The 25256-nt window shown below is 42.7% G+C and overlaps 1 protein-coding gene and 1 long non-coding RNA gene across 2 annotated transcripts in view; one reads left to right on the forward strand and one right to left on the reverse strand.

Moving 5' to 3' along the window:
* The window catches only part of LOC307219573 (uncharacterized protein), a 47918-nt gene extending 27609 nt beyond the window's left edge, over positions 1–20309 (reverse strand). Inside the window, exons 1-5 of the mRNA XM_079982817.1 lie at positions 18918–20309; positions 18248–18412; positions 17043–17236; positions 13516–13576; positions 11454–11593 (exon numbers count right to left, since the gene is read on the reverse strand). Of these exons, the coding sequence (XP_079838943.1) occupies positions 11454–11593; positions 13516–13576; positions 17043–17236; positions 18248–18412; positions 18918–19212 (855 nt within the window). The 5' untranslated portion in view covers positions 19213–20309. The remainder of the gene's footprint in view (positions 1–11453; positions 11594–13515; positions 13577–17042; positions 17237–18247; positions 18413–18917) is intronic.
* A 1771-nt stretch (positions 20310–22080) lies between these two features.
* Positions 22081–25256, forward strand: part of LOC307219880 — a 47677-nt gene continuing 44501 nt past the window's right edge. The window contains exon 1 of the long non-coding RNA XR_013840632.1: positions 22081–22227. This is a non-coding gene — a long non-coding RNA (uncharacterized lncRNA). The remainder of the gene's footprint in view (positions 22228–25256) is intronic.

Below are 25256 nucleotides of genomic sequence, written 5' to 3' on the forward strand. Positions count from 1 at the left end.
TGCCATGTTTGTAGACATATTTATACCTGAATTCAGATATGGCTAAACACAACAATAAGTATTTACAAGTGCTTGAATCACTTTACAGACATAATCCTCTGAATTCCATACCACATTCTATGATGGGATACAGTGGTACCTCTGAATGGGAACGGGATCCGTTCCAGAGCCCCGTTTGCATCCTGAAGCGAACGCAACCCACGTCTGCAACCCGCGTGTGACGTCATTTTGAGCGTCTGCACATGCACGAGTGGCGAAACCGATAAGTAACGTGTTCCATTACTTCCGGGTCGCCGTGGAGTGTAACCTGAAAACGCTCAACCCGAAGCTACTTCAACCTGAGGTATGACTGTTCTGACCTCACATTGCAAAGAAACAGTACCGGGACAGAGAGTTACAGTCATATCTTGGGTTACAGACACTTCAGGTTGCGTGTTTTTGGGTTGCACACCACGCTGAACCTGGAAGTACCGGAACAGGTTACTTCCGGGTTTCAGTGCAAGCGCAGAAGCGCTAAATCGCGTTTTGCGCAGAAGCTCCAAATCATGACCCGCACGTGCGCAGATGTGGCGCTGTAGGTTGCGAACATGCCTCCTGCACAGATCACGTTCGCAACCCGAGCGTCCACTGTACTGGTTTTCCCAAGATGACCCAGTAGATGCTCCATGAAAGGAAAGATTTGAGCTATGGCAAGCGTAGGCAAACTTGGCCCGTCAGATGTTTGGGGACTACAATTCCCATCATCCTTGACCACTGGTCTTGTTAGCTAGGGATGATGGGAGTTGTAGTCCCAAAACATCTGGAGGGCCGAGTTTGCCTATGCCTAAGCTATGGGTTTTACAGGTAGCATCACAACAGTTTTTTTAGGCTAGAGTACAAAGTGAAGCAAAAGTATTCATAAAAACCTGGTAAGAGAGACTACATTAAAATTCCTTGTACATTGTTAGATGCAACAATCATACATGCATGCATTTTGCACTGTGTACTCATGTAGCACCCTGCTTGTGGTTAACGCTTAGCTGGAATGAAATATTCAACGCAGCAATAGAGAAATTAAAATAATAATTTATTTGTCAGACAAATAAATATGAGGCACAGTGGTATATGGTTACCAAGCTCTGGCCTGGCCTCCTGCCATTCTGGCCAGCACTTATATTTCCTTAATCCAGCCCCCTTGCTCCTCCTGTGGCTGCCTCTGTCCAATCAGCCTGGTTGAAATTCCTATTGGCTGTTTGCTAGAACCAATCACAAAAGATACACCCATTTCCTTCTGTCCTTTTATGGGAAACAAAAAGCTATATATTCTTCTATCTATAAATGACAAATAAGTAGTAATATATCTTACATGTGTCTCAACAAGGAACCTTAATTACCAGCTCACCTCGCCCTATTGCGCTCCAAAACAAATGGTTTAATCTCAAATTTTTATCTTAAACAGATGTCAAGGATCATCATTGAAAGATCTCCTTCCTTTGGAGGTCTCTAAACAAAAGCTTGACAAATGCTCTAATGATGTTTCCTGCTTGGCAAGGGGGGCTGGGCTGGTGGCTGATGGCCCCTGTGATCTCTTCCAACTATATGAAATAAGAATCTAGCATAAGGATTTAACATTTCTTAGCTTCTAATTCCTTTGCATAATTACATTTAAGCCAATATATTTAATACATAACATAGATAACCTTTTAAAAGGAAAAGAAATCTCAAAAGGATCTCAGTTTAAGAAAGAAACAACTTTAGAAAAAGACTTCCCAAAATACTCTCTTCCTTTCTGCCAGCTAGATGCTTTTCCATTGCTCTTGACCTTTGAACCTTAGGAAAATATGGCTCAAGTTTAATGGGAGGCACATGGTTTTATTTTACTATTTACCCACTCTTAATTATGTTTATCTCTTTTTTTATCTTCTGTAATATGTAGGGTCAGTGTAACCTTGGCTGTCAGCCTGTAATTCCCTTTTTACGACTTTGAGAATTGTTTTCTGCTATAAATCAGGGGGCCCCCTTGTCTAGGAGGAAAAACATTTTGCCAAGGTTCTTAGGCAGCTGCTCTTCTGCCTGGCATGAACATTTGAAAATCTTTAAGCTCATTTTAAGATACAGGCCCTGATCAAAATATAAGCTTGATAAAAATGCAGGCTTATGATTAGATGCCTCACTCACAGCAAGGCTTGTGCAAACTACTTCTTATATAGACTGTTTTCCATGTAGCAAGTTTGCCACACAGTGGTCCTCACACGTCTGCTTCTTCACTGGCCTTCTGGAAACAAAGCTGTACTTAGAGCTCCACCATGTGGAGCTCCATCTAATGAAAAGATATAGGGTGGAATTCAATACAGTACTGTGCTCTTTCAGTCATTCTATCTGTGCAAGCATTTCATGACACCCAGTAGAATTATCCCTCCTCTCTTCTCCCTGAAATTAACAGAAAGGCAGTGGTGGTGGTGTTAGGAATACCCCCAGAACATTAGATGAAGCAGATGAACAGAGTTCTATGTACAGCTTTTTGCAGGACATCTGTCACTTAGGGCCACTGATTCTGTACCTACATGGAGATATCTGCAACCTAGGAAAATAGGTAAATTGAAGTCAATTTGTATGACGAGGGCCGGATTTAGGTTTGATGAGGCCCTAAGCTACTGAAGGTAACGGGGTCCTTTGTCAACAACAAATTGTCGCTGTTTTTTGTGTTGAATATATGCTATATGGTAATTTATGGACCTAACAGGTATCTAAAGCCATATGCACATAACAAAATATGTATTTTATCAAAGTAACTGTTGAACTGAAATACAATTAAGAAGTATATTAATAGTGAAATGCAATTAAGAAGAAGTATATTAATAGTGAAATAATTCTTAAGCTCTAAGCTCCAGGGTTTTTTTCCCTTTAAATTTTTTGGGGGCCTCCAAGAGAGTGGGACCCTAAGCAATAGCTTGTTTAGCTTATACGTAAATCCGGCACTGTGTATGACGTATGAAATCCGTGTGTTTATTTTGCATAGGTGTATTGGGACAATCATGAACATCCTGGAGTAGAACAAACAAGTTGGGGCCATGCTGAATCACAATCTCACATAGGAGGAGAATTAAGGATTAGGAAATGCTTGTTCCTCAAGTACAGTATTGTTACATTCTGGGGCTAGATCAGTGGCATACCATGGGGGTCTCAGATTCAAGCAGCGCCCTGTGCAAAGCCAAAATCCACATCCCCCTGCCTCTCACCTCCCAGTTACTGTACTTCATAGTTGCGGCGCCCACTGTGGTGCCCTTAAGGCTTCATGAACCAGTTGTGTTCCCCTAAATCTGCCTCTGGCTAGATGTTCAGCTTTGAATTGCTACAGCTCAGTGCAATGGTTCCCAATTAGCTAATTACTGAGGACCTACTATTTTTCAAAAGCCAAGCCACGGACCCCCTACTTTTGAAAATTTTGATAACTCTATAGTAGTTACCTGTGCAAAGCAATTTTTTGAAGAAAATTTGGGGTGGCTCCTAATAAGCAAAGGATTTTAGGTATACTAAAAAGCAGACCATAAAATTTGTGATATTACCACAAAATGCCTATCTCCAGACAGTAGGAAAAACTTGTCTCCATTGCTCCACTACAACTGAATAAACAAACAAACAGTTGTGTCCCTAACTTGCCAGTGTTCTATATGCAGAAGGCTATTTATATGAGAGAGTATTCAAACATGTTATTTCCTACTTGTAATCTGAGATGGTACATTTTAGCAAAACTTTGTAGCATATGGTTCTGCTGACTGAGGGATCTTGCACCTTCAAGACATAGGTGAAGGCCTGGTCAGGGCTTGATAAAGTATTGGTGAAGACTGAGTAGAAAACAGCTGGAATTTTGTAATGTTGGTAATGGTAGTAGTAGTAACAACAACAACAATTTATTTAGTCCTTCTGTGCCCAGGTTTCATCTCTGGCTTAAAGAGATTAATTAGTCAAATACAGTACTTATTTGGAGTGAGGTTTTTATCACTGCTGATAACCCGATAAGAACGAACTGTTGAATTTATTAGGATTCTGCTGTATATCTGTTTCCTCCCACCCAAAATGTATCTACATAGCTTCCCACAGAAAACAAGAAAAAAAATCCACACAGGCTGCCTTTTGTACTACATAGGCCTGAGCGATGCATTGATGCATCGCCCAGGACCGGCATGGGAGCAGACTGTGATGGTGGCTTTACTCATCAATATATCATGACTCGCATCTGAGCTTAAGAGGCATCGGGACTTGCTCACCGTGTAGGGCTGGGCCATATAGCTCAGATGCAGCAGCCAAGATAAATTTGAAGTCATCATGATATATCAGCATATACAGGTATTTAGCTGCTGATATATCACAAAGAAGCAAAGATCACCAGTGTTGAAGCAATGATTCTTCAACATAAACTTCATTGGATTGGTCATGTGTGGATGCCTGATTATTGTCTTCCAAAGCAAGTACTCTATTCCGAACTTAAAAATGGAAAGTGTAATGCTGGTGAGCAGCAAAAGAGGTTTAAAGACTGTCTCAATGCAAATCTAAAAAAATGTAGTATAAACACCAACAATTGGAAAACACTTGCCTGCGAGCACTCCAGTTGGAGAACAGCCTTTACCAAAGGTGTCATGGGCTTTGAAGACATTCAAACTCAGGACGCAAGGGAGAAACATGCTAAGAGGAAGGAGCACTTGGCAAATCCACACCGTAATCAACTCTCGCCTGTGAACCAATGTCCCCACTGTGGAAGGAAGTATGGATCCAGAATTGGCCTCCACAATCACTTATGGACTCATTGCTAAAACTGTGTTTATGGAAAACAATCTTACTCGACTATGAGTGATCACCAAAGAAGAAGAATATCACAATGTTGCAAAGAAAGTATTGCCCAGCCCTAGCACAAAATTAAATCATCAGAGAGGAAGCTATTGTGCTAAACGTGGCAATTTGCTTAGGTATTTCCCCTGTTGGACTTCCAAGATGAGACATGAATCCGAAACTCATAAGCCAAGAGTCACTTGAAACCCTACCTAGAATAGGGTTACCAGATGTCCCCGTTTCCCAGGGACAGCCCCCAGATTTGTGAATAAGTCCCCGGACAAATTCCATCCCCGGAATGTCCCCGGATTTCATCTAATGTCCCTGGGAAATGCAGCAGCGGCTGTCTCAGCAGCCCAGAGCAGTTGGCTCTGGCTGGCTTCAGGAGCTGCTCGGAAGTCCCCATATGATGGTGGTGCAGGGGCTCTTAAGATGCTGCCTCCACCTTCCCTGAACCTAGCAACTAAGCTGTGAAGGGAGGTTTCATGCTGCCTATTGGAGCAGCCTCCCAACTCCTCCTTGTGTGCAAGCGGTGGCGGGGGGAGGGGAGGATCGCTCAGTTAGGCAATGGGAAGCCTCCCTTCCCAGCTGAGGGATCCTCGCCTCCTCCTGCTTGCACGCAGGTAGGAATGGGATTGGGGCTGCTCCAGTGAGAAGGGAGGCATTGCGCTGCCCGAGCCTTGCTGCCACTCTCGGCCCTCCTCCGTTTTCCATGCCTGACCCACCGCACACCACTTCCCCACCACCACCACCACCACCGAAGAACCAACAACTATGGGGCTGCCCAGGCTCCTGGATCATGGAGAAAGGAGATAGAAGCCTCAGAGGAAGGGGAAACGTGGCGGTTGAGGTCAAGGCAGTGGCCGCCCCTCTGCCACCGCCATCGCTGCAGCATCAATGTCCCAAATGTGATTTATTTATTTATTTAAAGTGTCCACAGATTCATTGAAAAAAATCTGGTAACCTTAACCTAGAAGCAGTGGAAGAGTCCTCTAAACTTGATAGTCATTGAAAACAAGTAGAACAGGGGTCGGCAAAGTACAGTCCCCCAGGGCGGATCAGGCCCGCCTGGGTCCTAAATCCACCCCTACCCCCCTGGCCATTTAAGAACCCTCTACAAAGCCAAGACTCCCGGCAATGGCGACGGTGGGAAGAGGCCGAGTGGTGGGGGCTCTGCCAATCGAACGCCGTGCCTGGTTTACCTCAGTGGTGTTTGATTGGTAGAGACCTCCCCGCGCCACACTGAGGTAAACCAGGCGTGGCATTTGATTGGCAGAGCCGCCACCACTCGGCCTCTTCCTTCTGTCACTGCCACCCCCATAGTGCTCCTGTGGACCAGGGAGCGGAGCAGACGAGCTCACTCTGCCTACCTGCTACACAAGAAGCGGTGGTGGTGGCGGCAGCCCCTGGAAAGGTAAGCGCAGTGCCCTCTTTCTCTAAGCAGAGGTTGAGTGATCCGTGAATCATTATTGTGGTTTTCATTGTGTAATTACCAAGATAAGCAAGGCCCTGGCAGGGGATGGTGTCGCGGACCCCTAATTGGGAACCACTGATCTTGTGTTATAGAATAAGGTGACCTATTGTGCAGACAGCTGGGGTTTGGGAGTAAGTGAACAGGAAACTGTTCATTTAGTCCTGAACCCAAGGCTGCCTCTAGATTTCTGGGGTTTCTTGGGCACAAAGTATCATTGGGCCCCTTGCTTCCTGAAATGAAACCCCACCTCGTTCATGGCCCTCTTTAAGGTCAAAAATCTTGACCAACAGACTAACTTCCTATGCCAAAGAAAAATATAAACTTTTTAATTTTATTGGTTGCCCTTTTTGTATATAACATTGCTTACTTGGAAATAAACAGAAAATATACATACCCATATTTTTCGCTCCATAAGACACACTTTTTTCTTCCTAAAAAGTAAGGGGAAATGTCTGTGCGTCTTATGGAGTGAATGCGTGGTCCCTGGAGCCGAATTGCCCAGGGGCGAAAAGGAGATCATGGTGTTGTTGTTTTTTGAAAGAGGGAAGTGGGTGTTGAAACAAAGCCACTGATCGCAAGCGATCGGAAGCGAGATAAGGGATGCTAGCAATAAAGGAGGCTGCCTGAGAGGGGGGAGGTAAAAGCCCATGGATCCTCGGGATTTTTACATTGAGTCACCCCAAATTCACCATCAGATCACATAGCATGTCCATGGCTACAGCCTGCACCAAAAAAATCACGCACCCACTGTTGCATGGGGCTGCAATGGTGCAAAAACATGGTTACAAAGCACGGATCCACATGGATCCTCAGGATTTTTGCATTGGGCTACCCCAAACTCACCATCAAATCACATGTTTGTGGCCACAGCATGAACCACAAAAATCATACACCCACTGTTTCGTTCAGAATATTTTTTTTCTTGTTTTCTTCTGAAAACTAGGTGCATCTTATGGTCGGATGCATCTTATGGAGCAAAAATACGGTATCTCTTTTAAAAAGCAGTCAGAACGAAACCCTCATTTCTATGTATTGCAGCAAAGCTGAAAAGTGACGTTGATATCTATTGATACTTAGAATGATCACTAAGGTGTGCCTATTTAATGTATATGTCAGTTATAATTATCACTGACAATAAATTTTTACATCATATTGCTTTCCACCCTTGAAACATGCTCCACACACCCACAATTTTTCTCAGGATCCAGACTTAATTTCTTTACAGAAAAAGAAATAACATCTATATATTCTCAGTTCTTACCTGCAAATATTTATGTCCACAAAACCACAGTGGTAGAGCTAAAAAAATTATGCAACGGTGATGTGTTAAAAGGCTTTCCTCATCCGATAATAGAAAGCATGTCTGCTTTTGAGTTTTAACTGCAATCTTGTTCCAGAAAAAGAAAAACAGTATTCTGAGAGCACAGATGAAGGTGCAATACAAATGTTTCAAAATCACTCCTGGGGGGGGGGGGGCTTCTACAATCTTTAGCATATTGGTTGTTCACCAGAAAAATCCAGCGTGTTTGAGTTTGACTAGAACTTGAAAAAATAAATCTTAAAAAACAAACCACATCTCTAATTTTTTTTTTACCAGCAATTAATACATTTTCAGTCAGTGATAGAAACCCCCCTGAAAATCTGCTCAGAGGCAGAAGGGAGTAAGCAGTAATTGTTCCCTACCACCACAAAACAACTACCCTTCATATATTTATATAATGGGACTAACAGTCAAGAGTTATTAGCGTTCTGCAAATTTCCTATCCAAGGAGCTAGTTTGTCATGAATATTAGCATTTCTAATGCCTTTTATCTGCCTGTTGTCTTTGTCCATGGAGTTTTCTTGGCAGGGATACTGGAGTGGCTTGCCGGTTCCTCCTCCAGGTGGATCACATTTGGTCAAAACTCTCCACTATGACCTGTTCATCTTGGGTGCCCTGCTCGGCATAGTTCATAGCTTCTCTGAGTTCTTCAAGCCCCTTCGCCACGGCAAGGCAGTGATCCATGAAGGGGTAATCAGCCCTGAGTGCTCACTGGAAGGACAGATTGTGAAGCTGAGGCTCCAGTACTTTGGCCACCTCATGAGAAGAGAAGACTCCCTGGAGAAGACCCTGATGTTGGGAAAGATGGAGGGCACAAGGAGAAGGGGGCGACAGAGGACGAGATGGTTGGATAGTGTTTTCGAGGTTACCAGCATGAGTCTGACCAAGCTGCGGGGGGCAGTGGAGGACAGGAGTGCCTGGCGTTCTCTGGTCCATGGGGTCACGAAGAGTCGGACACGACTAAACGACTAAACAACAACAATGCCTTTTATCTGAACAACCAACCTCTGAGTAGCCTGCTCTTCCAGTTTACAGAGAATCTGAGGGTATTAAACACAACTCACCACTGATTCAAAGGGCAAGGCAGCCAGTGATAAAAAGATTTCTGTAGGAATAGGTATACCAGTAGCAGAGCAGAAGTTGTCCCTCTTCTCGATGTGTTGACCACTTTGTGCCACATCCTGGACTGATGTGTTCAGCAATGGGCAGGCAGGCACTTTTTGAATGGGAGGAGGTGGTAAGCTCAGTTCTCACGTGGCAGCTGCTCTTTGCAGTGCCTGCCACTGCCAATATACAATAGCATTTGGGCTGTTGCATGTCAGGTGATTTGATGGTTGGCAACCACCATGGCTGGCAACCAATAAGCTCACACTCAAAAGCACAGGTACCGTGCCTCCTACCCAGCATATCTAACTCTGGCCATGGCCTCAGTATTCTCTTAGGACAGCTTTGTATACGCATGCATCTCAACTGCATGCTGGCTTCCCTTGGGCATCTGTGAATAAAGGATCCTGTACTAGAAGGGTTTCATTTTTTTAATCCAGCAAGGCTCGTGTTTTTTAGACTTCCAAACCCACCCCTCCACACATATCCCTCCTGCTAAGGGTTGCTTTTAAATGCATAAGGCATAAAATGACTTGGGCGCGCGCACACACACAGACACACACACTTTCTTAGAACACACATCCTCACATGTACATAAACCCTTTCATGGAACTGAAAAATGGATAACTGAATCATGAAAATACAAAATTGTATATACGGTATTTTTCGACCCATAGGATGCACTTTTCCCCCTCCAAAAATGAAGGGGAAATGTGTGTGTGTCGTATGGGGCTAATGCAGGCTTTCGCTGAAGCCTGGAGAGCAAGAGCGGTCAGTGCGCACCGACCCCTCTCGCTCTCCACGCTTCGCGCAGATCTCTGCAAGCCGTGAGAGCCCGCGCCGGGCTCCCGCGGCTTGTGGAGAGTTGCCTGCATACCGAAGGCTGGGCGCGCTGAGCTCAGTGCGCCGAGACTTCGCGCAGCTCTCCGCAAGGCGTGGGAGCCCGGTGCTGGGCTCCCACGGCTTGCGGAGAGTTGCCTGTTCTGGGGGCTGGGGTCGGGGGAAGCTTGGGCTGGAAAAATAATTCCCCCCCCCAAAAAAAAACTAGGTGTGCCTTATGGGACGGTGCATCCTATAGGGTGAAAAATACGGTATTTAAGTCTAAAACTCTGGCCAGGTGTTACCTCAAGACTGGGGATTTTTGTGGAAAAAGAATGGAAGAAGTGTAAATGGAAGGGCTTTTAAAAAATCAGGATGGAAAACCACAATAAACACAACAGGAAATGGAAGATGTGGAACTGGGTGCACATTAATGAAATCACAACGAGAAAAGAACTATGAAATATTATTTTGATATATGGTCACAGATGAGAGACTTTGTGTGGACACAGACCAATTTTTTTTTCAATTTTTTTTTTAATTAAATATTTTATTGGGTTACAAAAGTACATAAATCATCTCTGTTTTCAGTACATAACGTCCTTTTGCAGATCATTTATACTCAATGTTAATGTGGAGGAATTGTTGAAGTTATTTGAGACAAAGTTTATATATTTGAGAAAAAAACTGCTGAAATTTACTAATAATTCATTTCAGGGTTTTTTCTTCTCTTTGTGAAATCTTTCCATTAAAGCATCATAGATGTTTCCAGGAATTTGCTGGTGTCTTTGAATTAATGCCTGGAGTGCTGCCTTGCTCTGAAAATGAGGAAAAGAGGGGAAAGTTATGCATCTCACTAGTACAGCTCCATGGGCATATAAATTAATCCACCTGAAAAATTATAGTGAAATGCATATGAAGTCTACAAATCTATATACAAACAATGATTCCTCATTTGAACTCCTTCAGCTCATGGGGATGACGACTAGGATCTGGCATCACCCTAATTCAGGGGTATCCAATGCCCTCCAGAAGTTATTGGATTGCAACTCTCAGCACCAGCCAGTTTAGCCGGTGAGTAGAGATTATGGTAATTGTAGTCAAGTAGCATGCCTAACTGATAACCTTATTACAGGCTATTAAACATGAACATCAATATTGTATTATATACTGTCCATTGTCATAGGAAATGAGTAGAATAAGCCACATTGAACTAATGCTATTTAAAACAATAACACTATCTGTTTATTTATTTATTTAAAAAACACCACCTCAAGTTTCTCTAATCAATAAGTATTTGAAAGTTCAACACATTTTGATTTGCAAATAACGTATGCATACTCAGGAGCTAAAAATGAGGGTCAACCTAATCTTTGTCAAGTCACCATACATACACACACACACACACACACACACACACACAAAAACTGTTCATCAAGAACAAAATAAATGCCTTGCTTGATCAGACCAACTTTCCTTGCAAGAAAATCATAGCAACCAGCACTAGGTACTAGATACCCAGGTGACAGATCATGGTCAGTTTCAATTTTCTACCCACTCCTGACATAAACCTTGTGACAGATTCTCTCTGTTCAAACAAATATAGATATTATTTTCAAACAAATAAAAGGCTGCAATAGTCATGTACAAATAAAACTAGAATTCTAGGACTTGAGCCTATGTTTAATAATGCTCTAACCTCCAAATGGCTTAGCAATATATTTCTAAAGGTGACAATACTGCATTGCAGCCTACATGTTTTTAGAAAAATGCTTTCTCTTTTCAAACTGTTTTAATAGAGGGCTTAGTAAATGTATTACCAGCTATTAAAGCTAACAACTCATTTCTCTTAAATAGGTATATTTTGAGTGCACATATATAATGAAACAGTATTGCTGGTGTTTTATATTGGTTTAGCAGAAAACATACCTTTGTTGCTAACTCTGGAGCTGTTATATTTGGATCATATTGAATGGGTTTACCAATATATGTACGAAATTTGACTGGAAATCCACCATACGGAGGAAGAAAAGGCACCCGAAGAGATTCAAAACACCACTTACTGAATCCTTTTTAAAATCCAGAGGGCAAAAAAGAAACAAGCAAGATATCAGTTTTCTTTCTGTTAAAAAAATGTGAGTGCCCTTTATGTTGAAAAAAAAAGGAAAATCATTTTTTTTAATCTAAAAGTTCTTTTCACTAGGATCAGTCCATTGCTCCACTGCTGGGATACATATATTGATGTACTCTGATTACAAGGGTTTTGCTGTTTACTTCAATGAGCACACAAAAGCATCCTGTTGGAAGTTACTGAGGGAGTCCTTGTGGATTTGAATTCACTGCTGTGCCTGCACCCAGAAAGACTTCTAATTAAGGTTTACAGCTTTCATTGCAGATCAAGAAAGTAGCTCTTCAGAAATTAAAACAACATCTGTTGGTAAATACGCAGCATTGTACATATGTGAAGGGTTCTGCATGCCTGAGACCATTTTCTGAATTCAATGTTTTTGGGATATCCATATGTACATTCATTTTTAATCTGAATCTTATCAATCGTATTCCAAAGGCACAGGTTTATACACATCTTTAATACTTTTGTACATTCAAATCATGTATGTTTAAGCTCAAAAAGCTATAAAGCATGGGTAGGCAAACTAAGGCCCAGGGGCCAGATCCGGCCCAATCACCTAAATCCAACCGGCAGACGGTCCGGGAATCAGTGTGTTTTTACATGAGGAGAATGTGTACTTTTATTTAAAATGCATCTCTGGGTTATTTGTGGGGCATAGGAATTTGTTCATTATTATTTTTCAAAATATAGTCCAGCCCCCCACAAGGTCAGAGGGACAGGGGACCAGCCCACTGCAGAAAAGGTTTTCTGACCCCTGCTATAAAGGTTTTAGCTAGAGCTTTAATTGATACTAAACTCTTCAAAGCTATATTCCGCTGAGATCAATAGCAGTACTACTATTTAGCTCTTGCCACATTCCAGTCCCATATCACATAAGGTAAAAGGGAATTTGCTTTTTCAGAAGGAGAGAGAATGAGCTATCTTTCTCCAAAGTGTTTGGGCTCTGCCTCTTTCAGGTAACGAGGTAAAGCAGGCAGAAGCCAACTTTGTTGCTTTTCATAGTTTTTAGTTTAAAAATAAAGGTGTAAAACAAGAAAGCCCCCCCCCAACTTTTTAAGGGAATTACCCACTAATTTCCTCTGCTCTCTGTGCATCCATGGGCACTAGGTGCTATGAGATGAGGTTTTTGTGGCTGCTGAGGTAATGCAAAAGATGGCCAACCAGCTGGCTCCCTTACTCAGCGGTTCATTCCCTGCTTAGGACAAAGGAGGGAAAGAGAACCTATTGGCCACTTTGTATTGAGGCTGGCTTGTTCCCTGCAAGTGTGGGCTGGCAGAAGGAGGCAGAAAGCCACTTGAACACTTGGCTTGTGCCCCAAGAAAACACCTTTCTCAGCTGTGAGGAGAAAGTGGTGGAGCCATGCAGTATATTCTGCTTATTCTCTTTCCTGAGAAAAATGTTTCTGCATTGAACACCTTCAAATTAAAGGGAAGCAAAAAGAAAACACTGGCTGTTATCTTCTTCTGGTGAGCTCAACAGTGAGGTCCAGGGCTGGTTGGAAAAGCTTCCTAGCCCTGCCTGTGTTATCCTGACCAATTGACTCTGCCCATAGCCAAGATGTGATGACTCCCAGTACTTAAGGAGAAGGAATAGTTTTTAAAGATTTTAAGTTAAAACGAGAAGTCCACATTAGTCCCAAAATTAAAACAAATGTCCAGACCCACCATGAAGCTCCTAGCATGCATGTGAGCTTGCTGCTCCAACAAACGCATTAGCAAAAGCTTCCCCACTCTGTTTAATGAACAGGATTTATTTTCATGCGTAAGGAAGTGCTATGCAAGTCTTTTGAAGCAGGCACTGAGCTGCAGGCTGGAGAACACAACATTTTAAAAGTACAAGCTAAATATCTGCACGCCTTACTTGTTCGTCCAAAGATCCTAAATCCTTCCCGAACATTTTGTGTATGCATTGGAATGATGGGCTAAGGGAGGAGAGAAAAGATGATAGTTTAAGTTAGCATATTTAAAGTTCAGTCTTTATCTTGAGAATAAATATACACACAGATAGCTGATGCTACCAGAAAGGAATTCTGTAAGTTCCCACCCAGCTGGCAAACCACTCTTACAGTCTACCTTTGCTCCAAAATATGCGAATAACAATGCGGGGGAATCATGAAGGCTCTACATAGCTGCATCCTTATTTCATACATTGTGATAGATCAGTATATAACAAATGTTTAGCTGGTGAAATATCACAATATTGAAAACCAGATATTGCTCAGTCCTACTTGGTACCATACTAGTAGCCAGTGGCTTCCTCAACACAACTGTTAGATGCCAGCAACCAGGCTCTAGAAATCTGCACTTGCTGCAATTTCTGAACCAACCTCAAGGGTAGTCCTACAAATAGTGCATTACAATATTATATAGTCAAAATTGCCAATGTTTCAAAATTGTAGTCAAGCTACCCCAATTCAGGAACGGTCACAGACAACAGACCAACATAAGTGGATAAACATCACTCCTACCCTAGCTGGATCTTGAAGTACCCCCCAGAATATGTAGCAGAACTGCAACCCTATCCAAAACACAACCAGTCTCCCAAACACAGGAATGGCTCACCCACAGTGCTTCTGTCTTGTCAGGATTTAAGCTCAACTTATTGACCCTTTTCGGAGTCTTGTTTTGCTCTCCTCACCAAAAGTTCTACTTTCCCTTCTCTTTTTTATTCTTCTTCCCCTTCTAAAGCTTCTATAAACTGCACATTGAGGCTCAAAGACATGATATGGCATGTTGCAAGTTCCCTCGTTCTGCAAAGGTTGGCCAAGTGGTTGCAAAACTTGCTAATGTGATGACATCACATGAAACTTGCTTTGCTAGACTAGATAAAGGAGCAGGAATAATCTCCCGCCCTCTTCATGTGGGTGGGGAGCCTTGGCTCTTTTGGTCAGGTAATGCGTGTTCCTAAGGTAGACATTTTATGTAACCATTTGTCATATGAAGACCATGCCGTAGATATGTGACAATCTGACTGCTGTTTTTGGTGCACCAACATGCTTCAACAAATTCCCTGCAAAACACTGCATATGTTGTGCTTTGCCTGACTTTACACTTACCTTGGAAGGCATGTTGCCTCAAGCTTGAGTGATTCTTTGTGATGTTATACTAGCCAAAAAATCCCTTACTTTGGGACATTTTCTTAACTCATATTAGTTGGTGTCACCATGTATATATTGTATGTTATCTGATTGTAAATTAAGATACAATTCAGTAGTGATATAAAAGTGTTGTAATCATATTATTAGCCTATTGTGTTGCTTTTGGACTGTCAGATTGTTCTGTTTGCAGCACAGGGGATTTTTGTTGTTTATAAATATGTGAAAAATAGGGAAATGGTGAACAGCTTGGGCCTTTTTTTACAGGTCATATATTATTTTCAGAAACAAATGCCTGCATCCTCCCAGGCTACTCTGGTAGTTGAGGCTATGGCAACAAGAAATCAGCTAAGATGGCAATGCGAGACTTTTGAGAGCTAAAAGATAGAGAAGGTAGCATGTACAGTGAATGCTGGATGTCCTGAGACAGACTGTCATTTTTAATAGAACTGATGACACACAAACATTTCCCATGGCATATTAGCAAACACCTCTTTTGTAGTGTGGCTTTCTCAAGTTTTGAAGCAAGTTTTGCAAAACTGGTAAAACTTAACATCAGTGGCTGAAGTGTACATGATACCTTTATTTGTTATAACCTGTGCTCTCTTTAACGAAAAATCTTCTCTCCATTCTAACCTGATACTATTATTTATTATTATTATCTATGAAATTTCTATACTGTCCATCCAAAGATCACAGGGCGGTTTACAATACAGTGGACGCTCGGGTTGCGAACGTGAAAAGTGCAGGAGGCACCTTCGCAACCCACAGCGTTCACAATGTGCAGCGCCGCGTTTGCACTTGTGAGGGTCGCAATTTGCCACTTCTGCACATGCGCAAAGCGTGATCTAGTGCGTCTGTGCATGCGCGAGTGCCGAAACCCAGAAGTAACCCATTCCGGTACTTCTGGGTTCAGCGCGGTGCGCAACCCGAAAATGCACAACCTGAAGCGTCTGTAACCCGAGGTATGAATGTACAAATACTACTAGGCTTCATGTTGCAACATACTTTTTTTAAAAAACAAGAATCAATCTTTTAATTATGAAATGGAAATATCCTTTAAAAATATGATGATCTTTGTCTATCGGGTAGTTGTAACTTTCTAGATTCAGTCAATATTAGCACTTCCTGACTTTCAAGAGCAGAAGACTTCAATTAGCACTTTCAAGAGCAGAAGACAATAAAATGAAATTAAGACCCATTGTTTTCATTTAAAATGTTTTACCATTTTTTTCTCTCCCGCACTAGAATGGGATTCCAAAGGGCCGGACTTCTGCAGAATTATATCATACATTTTTACAGTATTCCAAATGGGTATGTTTTAATCAGTTATTTCTCACCGCTCAAAGCACTTCTTGAAGCAGAAAGATACTTTTTTAAGATGCTTAATTTTCCACATGTCTGGATTTAATTTGAATTTCTAGTGTGCCACTATTTAACTCTGAAATGTACAGAACAGCTGTGTGTAGGACCAGGAAGATGTGGCCTTCCATATTTTGATGGTCTGCAACTCCCATCCACCCTGACCTCTGACCACGCAGGGTGGGGCTTGTAGAAGTTAGAATTCAACTAAACAACTGGAGGGCCATAGTTTCTCTGTACTGTAGCGTATTAACTATAAAAAGTACATAGGTTCAAATATTTTAAGTTGCCTTGCTAAAAAGCATATCACTTACTCAGAAGGTTTAATCAAGTCAATAAAGATATTCAGAGCTGAAGTTTGAAATTTAACTAGTGCCTTGTAGTCTTCCTTTTGTTCTGAAGAAAACAGAGGTCACAATAGTAGTGCTTGCATGCAGCAATCATTAATTTATGTGATATTTACATGGGAAAACTCCTCAAAAGATTCTTTTAGAGACTGGAGATTTATCTTCACAAGGTGGATCTTATAGACCGAGAAATGAGAATTAATGCAAATTGAAGGACCAGCGCGTCCTGATCCCCTTAATAATCAAGTTACTTCAGAAGGACAGTGGCCTCGAGCCCTGAAATCAGTTACAGACTGATACTTAGGCATCTTGGATCTTCTCTGCAGATAACAGGCATAACCACAGATAATAGTTTAAATATAATTGTTTGGTAGATCGCTATTACTTCATTTTACAGCATGGATCTTAGTTATATTAAGTGAATCCCATGCACATGAAAATTATAATTTTAGATTATTGATTAACAACATTTTTATGTTAAAAAACATAACATGTCTTCTAGCTGTTTAGCTTCTTATTTTGTTTGATAACATATATGCATTCAGAAGTGTCCAAATGTATAATCATATATGAATAGTACTTACCACTTTGGCATCTATAGCCACTTGAGCAAAACCTTTCCGATTTTTCCATATAAGTTTGTATGATTTATCACTAAATAGTGCTTCTCGAACTCCCCCTGGTGAAATTCCCAGCAGATGACCATTTTTTAGAACATTTACACACTCTTGCTGTGTACCAGGTAAAAGCCACATTACAGCACCTAAGTTTTTTAAACCTATAAAATATAAACAAGAAAACATAAACAAATAAACAGCCCCAAACCTGGCTCAGCTGAAGATATGCCAGCATAACTTGCTCATCCTGGCTGAACTGAGACTGACTGAGCAAAGGCTTTTGAAAGTCACCCCAAAAAGGGTGTTCTGAGGATGTGGTGGGATAGGGAGCGGAGAACTTAGACTGGATCTTAAGCCCAGTCCACTCAGTCACATGACCTGGGGACCTGGCATAGAACCTTTCATTAAAGGCTTGTTTTCCATTGGCCAAGGACCCACCAATTTGCTCTCTGGCATAGAGCAATTTCCCTTGCTACACTAAGGGCCATTAACTCATCCAAAAGCTTGCCCAGCTAGTTCAACAATGGAATCCTTCATTTTAACCCTTGCTGGATCTAGGACCCCAGGAACTCAGAAGGGACTCAGGCATCAAGCAGGCTAAACCCCCATACTCACAACACTGAATCTTGTGCTTCAAATATTTAATGCTAGGCATTAAAAGTGCCTAATCTAGTGAAGGACTTATCTAGCCAGTGTAAACAGCATTACCCCTGATGCTAAGCAGAGATAAATTTATAGATTTTGCCATTTTGATGATAGATAAAATCTTGCCAGTTTCTGGAAATCACAAGTGGGGAGAGTGATCCTGCACAAGCTTGGATCTTCTCTTAGGCACCTGACTGGCCACTGTGAGAACAGGATGCTGGAGTAGATGGGCCATTGGCCTCATCCAGCAGATTCTAACTCCCTCTGTTCGTTTCTTTAATTTAATGATATAAGATGCTTTTTCATGACCACTGATGACTAGGCAATGCTTCCTGAAACGAGCAGAGAAAACTTTTGATGGTTGGTAGTTAGCAACCTACTAACCTGTGTCTCCATTAACCGCTCCTCACTAGAAAACTGATGCTGCAAAAGGCTGAAGCTTCCTAACACCATTTGGGGAAAATGGGGTATATTTTAGTATTACACACATTACCTGAAATCAGTTTTAAATTAACAAAGAACATCACCTGGAAGTTTGAAAACACAACGATCAGCTACTGTATAGCAACTTTGGCGCTTCAGAAGAAAAAGTTTGGATAAAAAGTAACCATAATCTATAGGAATTGCTCCATGGTAAAATATTATAAGGCCTGGTCCATCTGGTAGGTTTTCTATGCCATGTAGTTCGTAACCTGTTTGGAATACAAAGTGCAAAAGAGTTGTTATTTCAGATTAAGTAATTCTGAATGGGTAACTGAACTATAGTAGATTCCAGTGGTGTAGTGTGAGGTGCCAAGGGAGCCATTGCCCCGAGACCACAATTTGGGGGGTTGTGAACCCTCAAATGACACACTATCCACGCCCTGCCCTTGCCCATTGTGTGAGTGCCGGCACAGCGGTGGCAAGGTCTGGGAAGCAGAGGGTGAAGGGCACTCTCTGTGCCCCTTTCCCACCCAGCATGCAACACCTGGCTGCAAGAGAACGCGGACAATACTCTTGACCCTCCTTCACCTCACCCCTGCCCTGCACATGAGCGCTTGTCTGGTGGCAAGGGCTGAGCAGCGCTAAACGTTGATAACTAGTTTTGTTATGTTTGTAATTATGGTAAATATTCTCATGTTGTAAGTTGCCTTGAGCAAGGTTTTAATTAAGGAAAGGCAACATACAAATCAGAAGATGAAGATGAAACATGCTTACCATTCAAATATCTTCCAAGTCTATCCCACATGAATGTTATAATTAGTCGTGCACCATCCCATGCTTTACTGGAATAAGCTTCTTTTAGTTTATGTGTCCTCTCATAGATGAAGAGGACCAAAGAAGAAAGGTAAAGAAGAAGCAGCAAACATGCAGGAATTGTAAAAAATAACAGGATGTTGATAAACACCAGCACTACCAAACAGATGATCACATATGGGAGATATTCAAGAAAAATCCATTCTTCCATCAGATACTTAAGGCATGTAGAGTATGTCATAGTTGTATGTAGCATTTATTCACACTAATAATGTCCTGGGGGGTTTTTTAAGAAAAAGAATAAAACAATGTGAAACCCTTTCTACCACAAACTGTAGTCTCCTCAAAAAAAACTTGAAGCATCTCTTCATTCCAGAAAAACCAGTTGTGAGCTGCTAAATATTCCTCCTGTTCTAGAGATACTAGCAATACAATCAAATTGTCTTGCCCAAGAACTACACCAGGCAATCTACATCACATGTCTCGCCTGAGGCTGTGAACACTAGTTCTCTGCACCATAGATGGTAGAACAATATGTAGAGTCCAGTTGATTAAGGAGGGGATGTGCAGCAGGCACACAATACTGTGAGCAAATGTGCCAGGATGTTGTAACTATCACCATGTAGCAGGTACTGAATGGTAACCCAGTAAATTTCTTTTGCCTAGAAGCATAGCTTGGACCTCATATCCAAAATCATTTTAATCCTATACATATTCACAGTGCTGCCTTCTGCATATTTACTCAAGAGCAAGTGCTACTGTGCAAAAGGAAGCTTACTCCCAGGTAAATGCTCCTTTGGCACATGTGCCTGCCTTCCCCCAGCATGTGGCACCCCCTGGGTGCAAGTGCCCACTGTGTCTTAAGTTCAGGGCTGGAGACTTAACAGTGTAGTTCCTCTTTGCAATGGACTAGATAGGATAGAAAAGTCCCCCCCCCCAACTTGTCCTCCTAGCTTCAGAGTGAAGCCAGCAGCACCCAAGTAGCACAGAGTTCCATTTTCTGTCCTCAGAGCACGTGGGTGGGCCAGGTGCCTCTGGTGGGCTCTTCAGCACCACCCAGCAGAAGTCCCCCAATGGGGCATTCTGGGGGAGCCCTGAAGTGGATCTCCCCTTCACAATAGGAAAAGGTCTACATGGGAGAATAAGGAAGACCCAAGGCGGTGCTAGAAGGCTGAGTGACCCTGAGGGCTTGGGGAAAGGAATGAGGGTTGGGTAAAAGTTGACAGACGCCAGGGTCCCAAACACCTGGAGGTCCCCTAGTTGTGTGTGTTGGGGGAGGGCGACTGAGTGACGCAGCAGCCCTCTCAGAGTTGCTCAGCTCCATAGCCACAGCCCCTTCATGGATCACTGCCTCCCCTTCATGGACCACTGCCTTGCCGTGGCGAAGGGGCTTGAAGAACTCAGAGAAGCTATGAACTATGCCGAGCAGGGCACCCAAGATGAACAGGTCATAGTGGAGAGTTTTGACCAAACGTGATCCACCTGGAGGAGGAACCGGCAAACCACTCCAGTATCCCTGCCAAGAAAACTCCATGGACAAAGAAAACAGGCATATAAAAGTTATGACGCTGGAAGATGAGCCCCTCAGGTCGGAAGGCGTCCAACATGCTACTGGGGAAGAGCGGAGGGCAAGTACAAGTAGATCCAGAGCTGATGAAGCGGCTGGACCAAATTGCAAACATGCGCTGGATTATGGAGAAAGCTAGAGAGTTCCAGAAAGACATCTACTTCTGCTTCATTGACTATGCAAAAGCCTTTGATGTGTCAACCACAGCAAACTATGGCAAGTTCTTAAAGAAATGGGAGTGCCTGATCACCTCATCTGTCTCCTGAGAAATCTCTTTCTGAGAAAGAAGCTACAGTTAGAACTGGATATGGAACAACTGTTTGGTTCAAAATTGGGAAAGGAGTACGACAAGGCTGCATTTTGTCTCCCTGCTTATTTAACTTATATGCAGATTTCATCATGCGAAAGGTTGGGCTAGATTAATCCCTAGCCGGAGTTAAGATTGCCGGAAGAAATATCAACAACCTCAGATATGCAGATGACACAACCTTGATGGCATAAAGTGAGGAGGAATTAAAGAACCTTTTATTGAGGGTGAAAGAGGAGAGTGCAAAATATGGTCTGAAGCTCAACATCAAAAAACGAAGATCATGGCTACTGGTCCCATCACCTCCTGGCAAATAGAAGGGGAAGAAATGGAGGCAGTGAGAGATTTTACTTTCTTGAGCTCCATGATCACTGCAGATGGTGACAGCAGCCACAAAATTAAAAGACGCCTGCTTCTTGGGAGAAGGGCAATGACAGGCCTAGACAGCATCTTGAGAAGTAGAGACATCACCTTGCCAACAAAGGTCCGTATAGTTAAAGCTATGGTTTTCCCAGTAGTGATGTATGGAAGTGAGAGCTGGACCATAAAGAAGGCTGATCGCCGAAGAATTGATGCTTTTGAATTATGGTGCTGGAGGAGACTCTTGAGAGTCCCATGGACTGCAAGAAGATCAAACCTCTCCATTCTGAAGGAAATCAGCCCTGAGTGCTCGCTGGAAGGACAGATTGTGAAGCTGAGGCTCCAGTACTTTGGCCACCTCATGAGAAGAGAAGACTCCCTGGAGAAGACCCTGATGTTGGGAAAGATGGAGGGCACAAGGAGAAGGGGGCGACAGAGGACGAGATGGTTGGATAGTGTTTTCGAGGTTACCAGCATGAGTCTGACCAAGCTGCAGGGGGCAGTGGAGGACAGGAGTGCCTGGCGTTCTCTGGTCCATGGGGTCACGAAGAGTCGGACACGACTAAACGACTAAACAACAACAACAACATAGCCACAGCAGCTCCCCCATTCCCTCGCCTCCCCCCCCCATCAACCGCTCCCCTCCCTCCTGCTCCGCTCGCGCGCTTTACCCTCGCCTCGCCTCCTCTCAGGCTCTTCTGCGCGCCGAGCTTCCTTCACACGGGACGTCCTCAGCTCCTCACGTGGGCGCTTCGCAGCGGGACCCGGGAGCTCCCTGCGCCCTTCTGCCTCAACTCTGCGGTTACCTCGTCCGTCGCTAGCGGAGGGCGGAAGGGGAGGAGGAGGAGGAGGACACGAGGAAATGGGTATCGGCCGCCAGAGATCCTCACCGGCGCTTTCTTCCGAGGGGCTCGGCTGCTGCTGTTCGCAGCAGGTTGTCGGTGAAGGTAGCCTCAAGCTCGAAGCGTCTGCTAGGGAGGAGTCGCGCTGGTGTTAAAAGGAGCTTCGCAGTCTTGCGGATGAGTCTGCGGTCGCAGGTGAGGCTGCCTCGAGCTGTTTGCGCCTACGTACTTAAGCAGGAGACTGCCGGTTTTTGTAAAAAAGAAATATATCGGGTACTTTCTACCATGGGGCGGGGACAGAACCTCCGTTTGCTATGTATTTTTTATTTAGGTTCTAGCACATTTGCAAACGAAGCAGGGTCCAGTATGGTTTCAAATTGGCTGAGAGACTTTGTTGGGATAACTAGATGACCCTTGGAGCTCCTTCCAACTCTACATTTTATGATTCTATGAACAAAAACGTTTACTTACATTCCTGGTAAGCCTAAATTGCCTTTACTTCAGTCACCTCTCTGGGAGCAGCAGAAGGCTTGTCTGGTGCACTTTTTCGTTGGCTAATTTTCACCCCTATGGAGACTTGACCCTTTATGTGGTGGTTTAAAGAGACTCTGGTGGGTGTGCCATCTGAATGAGGAAACAAAGCATTGTGAAAAAGAGGGAGCGCTTGTGGAGGCTGCTTCTGGGAAGTCGTGGCCCTTTTTAATTAAATGTAAGTTATGGGGTCAAGATGTGCTTGCAAGATATCCTGCAATACGTAAACCTTGATAACATGTTCTGTTTACAATATTAAATCCTAGCGTTACATCAGGAAAAGCTTTTCCATTGGACCTCTCTCTTTAATTCTCTTTAATTTAGAGCAATAATCACATACACATATGGTGATCTGTTTTACTCTATTTTTGAGGGGAGTGGTATTCGTTGTGACGGAGTAGTAGTATTTCCTGCATTAAGGGGTTTGATCAACAGGGGAGAAATAATTTGATAGCCTTGCCTTATTTAATTTGTTTGACATGGTTAGTTTGTTCTAATTTTCTTTTTTGGAGTCTTGTAAAGACCATTACTCTTCACTCTCCCCCCCCCCACCACAATGCTTTATCACCAGGTTCTCAAGATTTATGAGGATTTATAAAGTAGCTGACCTTCCTTATCCACAAAAATGCTGTGTCATGAAGTTCTCTGTCTGCAATTCAGTCATAGATGCAATGAAGACAAATATCCATGCCATATAAAAGGCAAATAAAGCTGAAAAACAAAAAGCAAACAGGTCTCCAATCTTCACTAGTCCCTTCATGAATCAATTGAAGAAGAGCTAAAACCTACCAAAATCCATTAAAACCACTTAGAACCTACTAAAAGGCAGATTAAAAACCACAAATTTCCAGAGGGATGTTATCTCCCAATCTGCTGAGTCCCTTCCAGACTTTTTCCTTTTACATCAAGAAACAGTTAATTTAAGGTAAAGTTAACAGAAGTTAACGCTCAGGAAGGACCTCCATCAACAATATCCTTAACTTGTGTCAAAGGAATGAAAAAATTATGTTATCAGCTGCATAATTCCCTTATGAAAAAATGCATGGCTATCAAGTACATTAGAAAATAATGGACAGAAGGATTTCAGAGCAGAATCAGCATGTTGATTTCCTTCTGAAATTATATCTTTGAATTCTGTATGGGAGCAACCGTGAGAGTAAACATGAGCAGCATAGAAAGGTGAAATTCTATTTGTCAAGAGATTTTTCAGTGTCAAAAACAAAGAGTAGATTAAAATCTAGCATAGGAGAAGGATAGGAATTAGCCAAATGTGCTAAAAAGATATCCCACTTCACACAAAAATCACAAAATGCAGTGAAAGTGTAGGCTAGTCTCTGTCAGTTTCCTGATTAGCTGCAAAAAATATGCCAGTTATTTTCAGAATCCTTATGTTAAAACACTCTAGAGGTGTTGAATAGGAACCTGCCTTTGGACAGAAACCAATTTCCAGGGTACCTGTTGAATTAAAACTAGGCGTGAATCTTTAGGAGGGTTAAAATAAACTATCCCAAGTTAATCAGTAAATGCAAACTGATAGGAAAGAGAAGAACTCTTTAGAAAAAAAGCAAATAACAAACAGCAATATCAAATCCAGTGTTAGGCAAATGTAGCCACTTTAAAATCACTATTCTGTCAGCAGCTTCTGGGGAAAAAAAGTAGTCCTGTAGGTGAAAACATTGTATCAAGGAAAATCACTCGTATGAATTGACCCCAAAACTCTGCAACTGCTGTAAAGTAAATTCATTAGGAATTTTAAGTTGAGGGAGGAAAGGAGAAAAAACAGTCTGCAACAGGTGATGAAGAATAAGTCTCACTGTCTGAGGTGGAATCAGGCCTGTATGCTATGTCTTAATTTTATAAACCACCATAGGGCACTGGAACTGAAATTAGCAAGTTCTGCTGTCATTAGATTCAAACCAGCACTGCCCTTAGCGGCATGGCGCAGATCTGTCACAGGAGACTGTGTGTTAAAAGCAACTGTGTTGGAAGCAATAGGTGGCTCTGCTAATTTAGCTTCAGTAAAATCCTGACAATCAGCTGGCACAACAGTGTTTGTTCTCCCATTTAAACTCAGGCTGGAAGGCCATCCGTTGTGGCATTGCCTGTCTTTAGCAGGATGAACTGAAGGAGACAAAGCTGCTGCTTGTTGTTGTTGTTTAGTTGTTTAGTCGTGTCTGACTCTTCGTGACCCCATGGACCAGAGCACGCCAGGCACTCCTATCTTCCACTGCCTCCCGCAGTTTGGTCAGACTCATGTTTGTAGTTTCTAGCTGCTGCTAGGAGGGGAGATTTGTGAGTCTCAGTGTCAATATTCTGGCAAGGCTTACTCATTTGAGCAATATCTGTTTCTGGCTTCTGATAACTTGCTTTGAGAGCAGTCTTGCAATCAGCATTTTCATTTTCATAAGCCAATTGTTTCATTTAAACTTCAGAGGCTTCAAGGTTTGGAATTTAAGTAGTGGCTCCTCTTAGCCCATCAAGAATGCCATGCAAGCCATTTTCTGTCACACTTCACTTCAATTGTTTAAAAACTGCGAAGGGCAATGATTCACGGGCTCTCTGTTCCTGTGCATTCTGAACAACAGGACAGACTGATAATAATGGTAAGGTGTCAGCTATTTTTCCTTCACTGCTTCCTTCTGCGATATTTGGAATAACCAATTTTTGCACTGCGGTCTGAGCCCCTTGCAGGC

Source organism: Podarcis cretensis (assembly GCF_951804945.1).
Source record: "Podarcis cretensis genome assembly, chromosome: 7".
NCBI classification, from domain to species: Eukaryota; Metazoa; Chordata; class Lepidosauria; order Squamata; family Lacertidae; genus Podarcis; species Podarcis cretensis.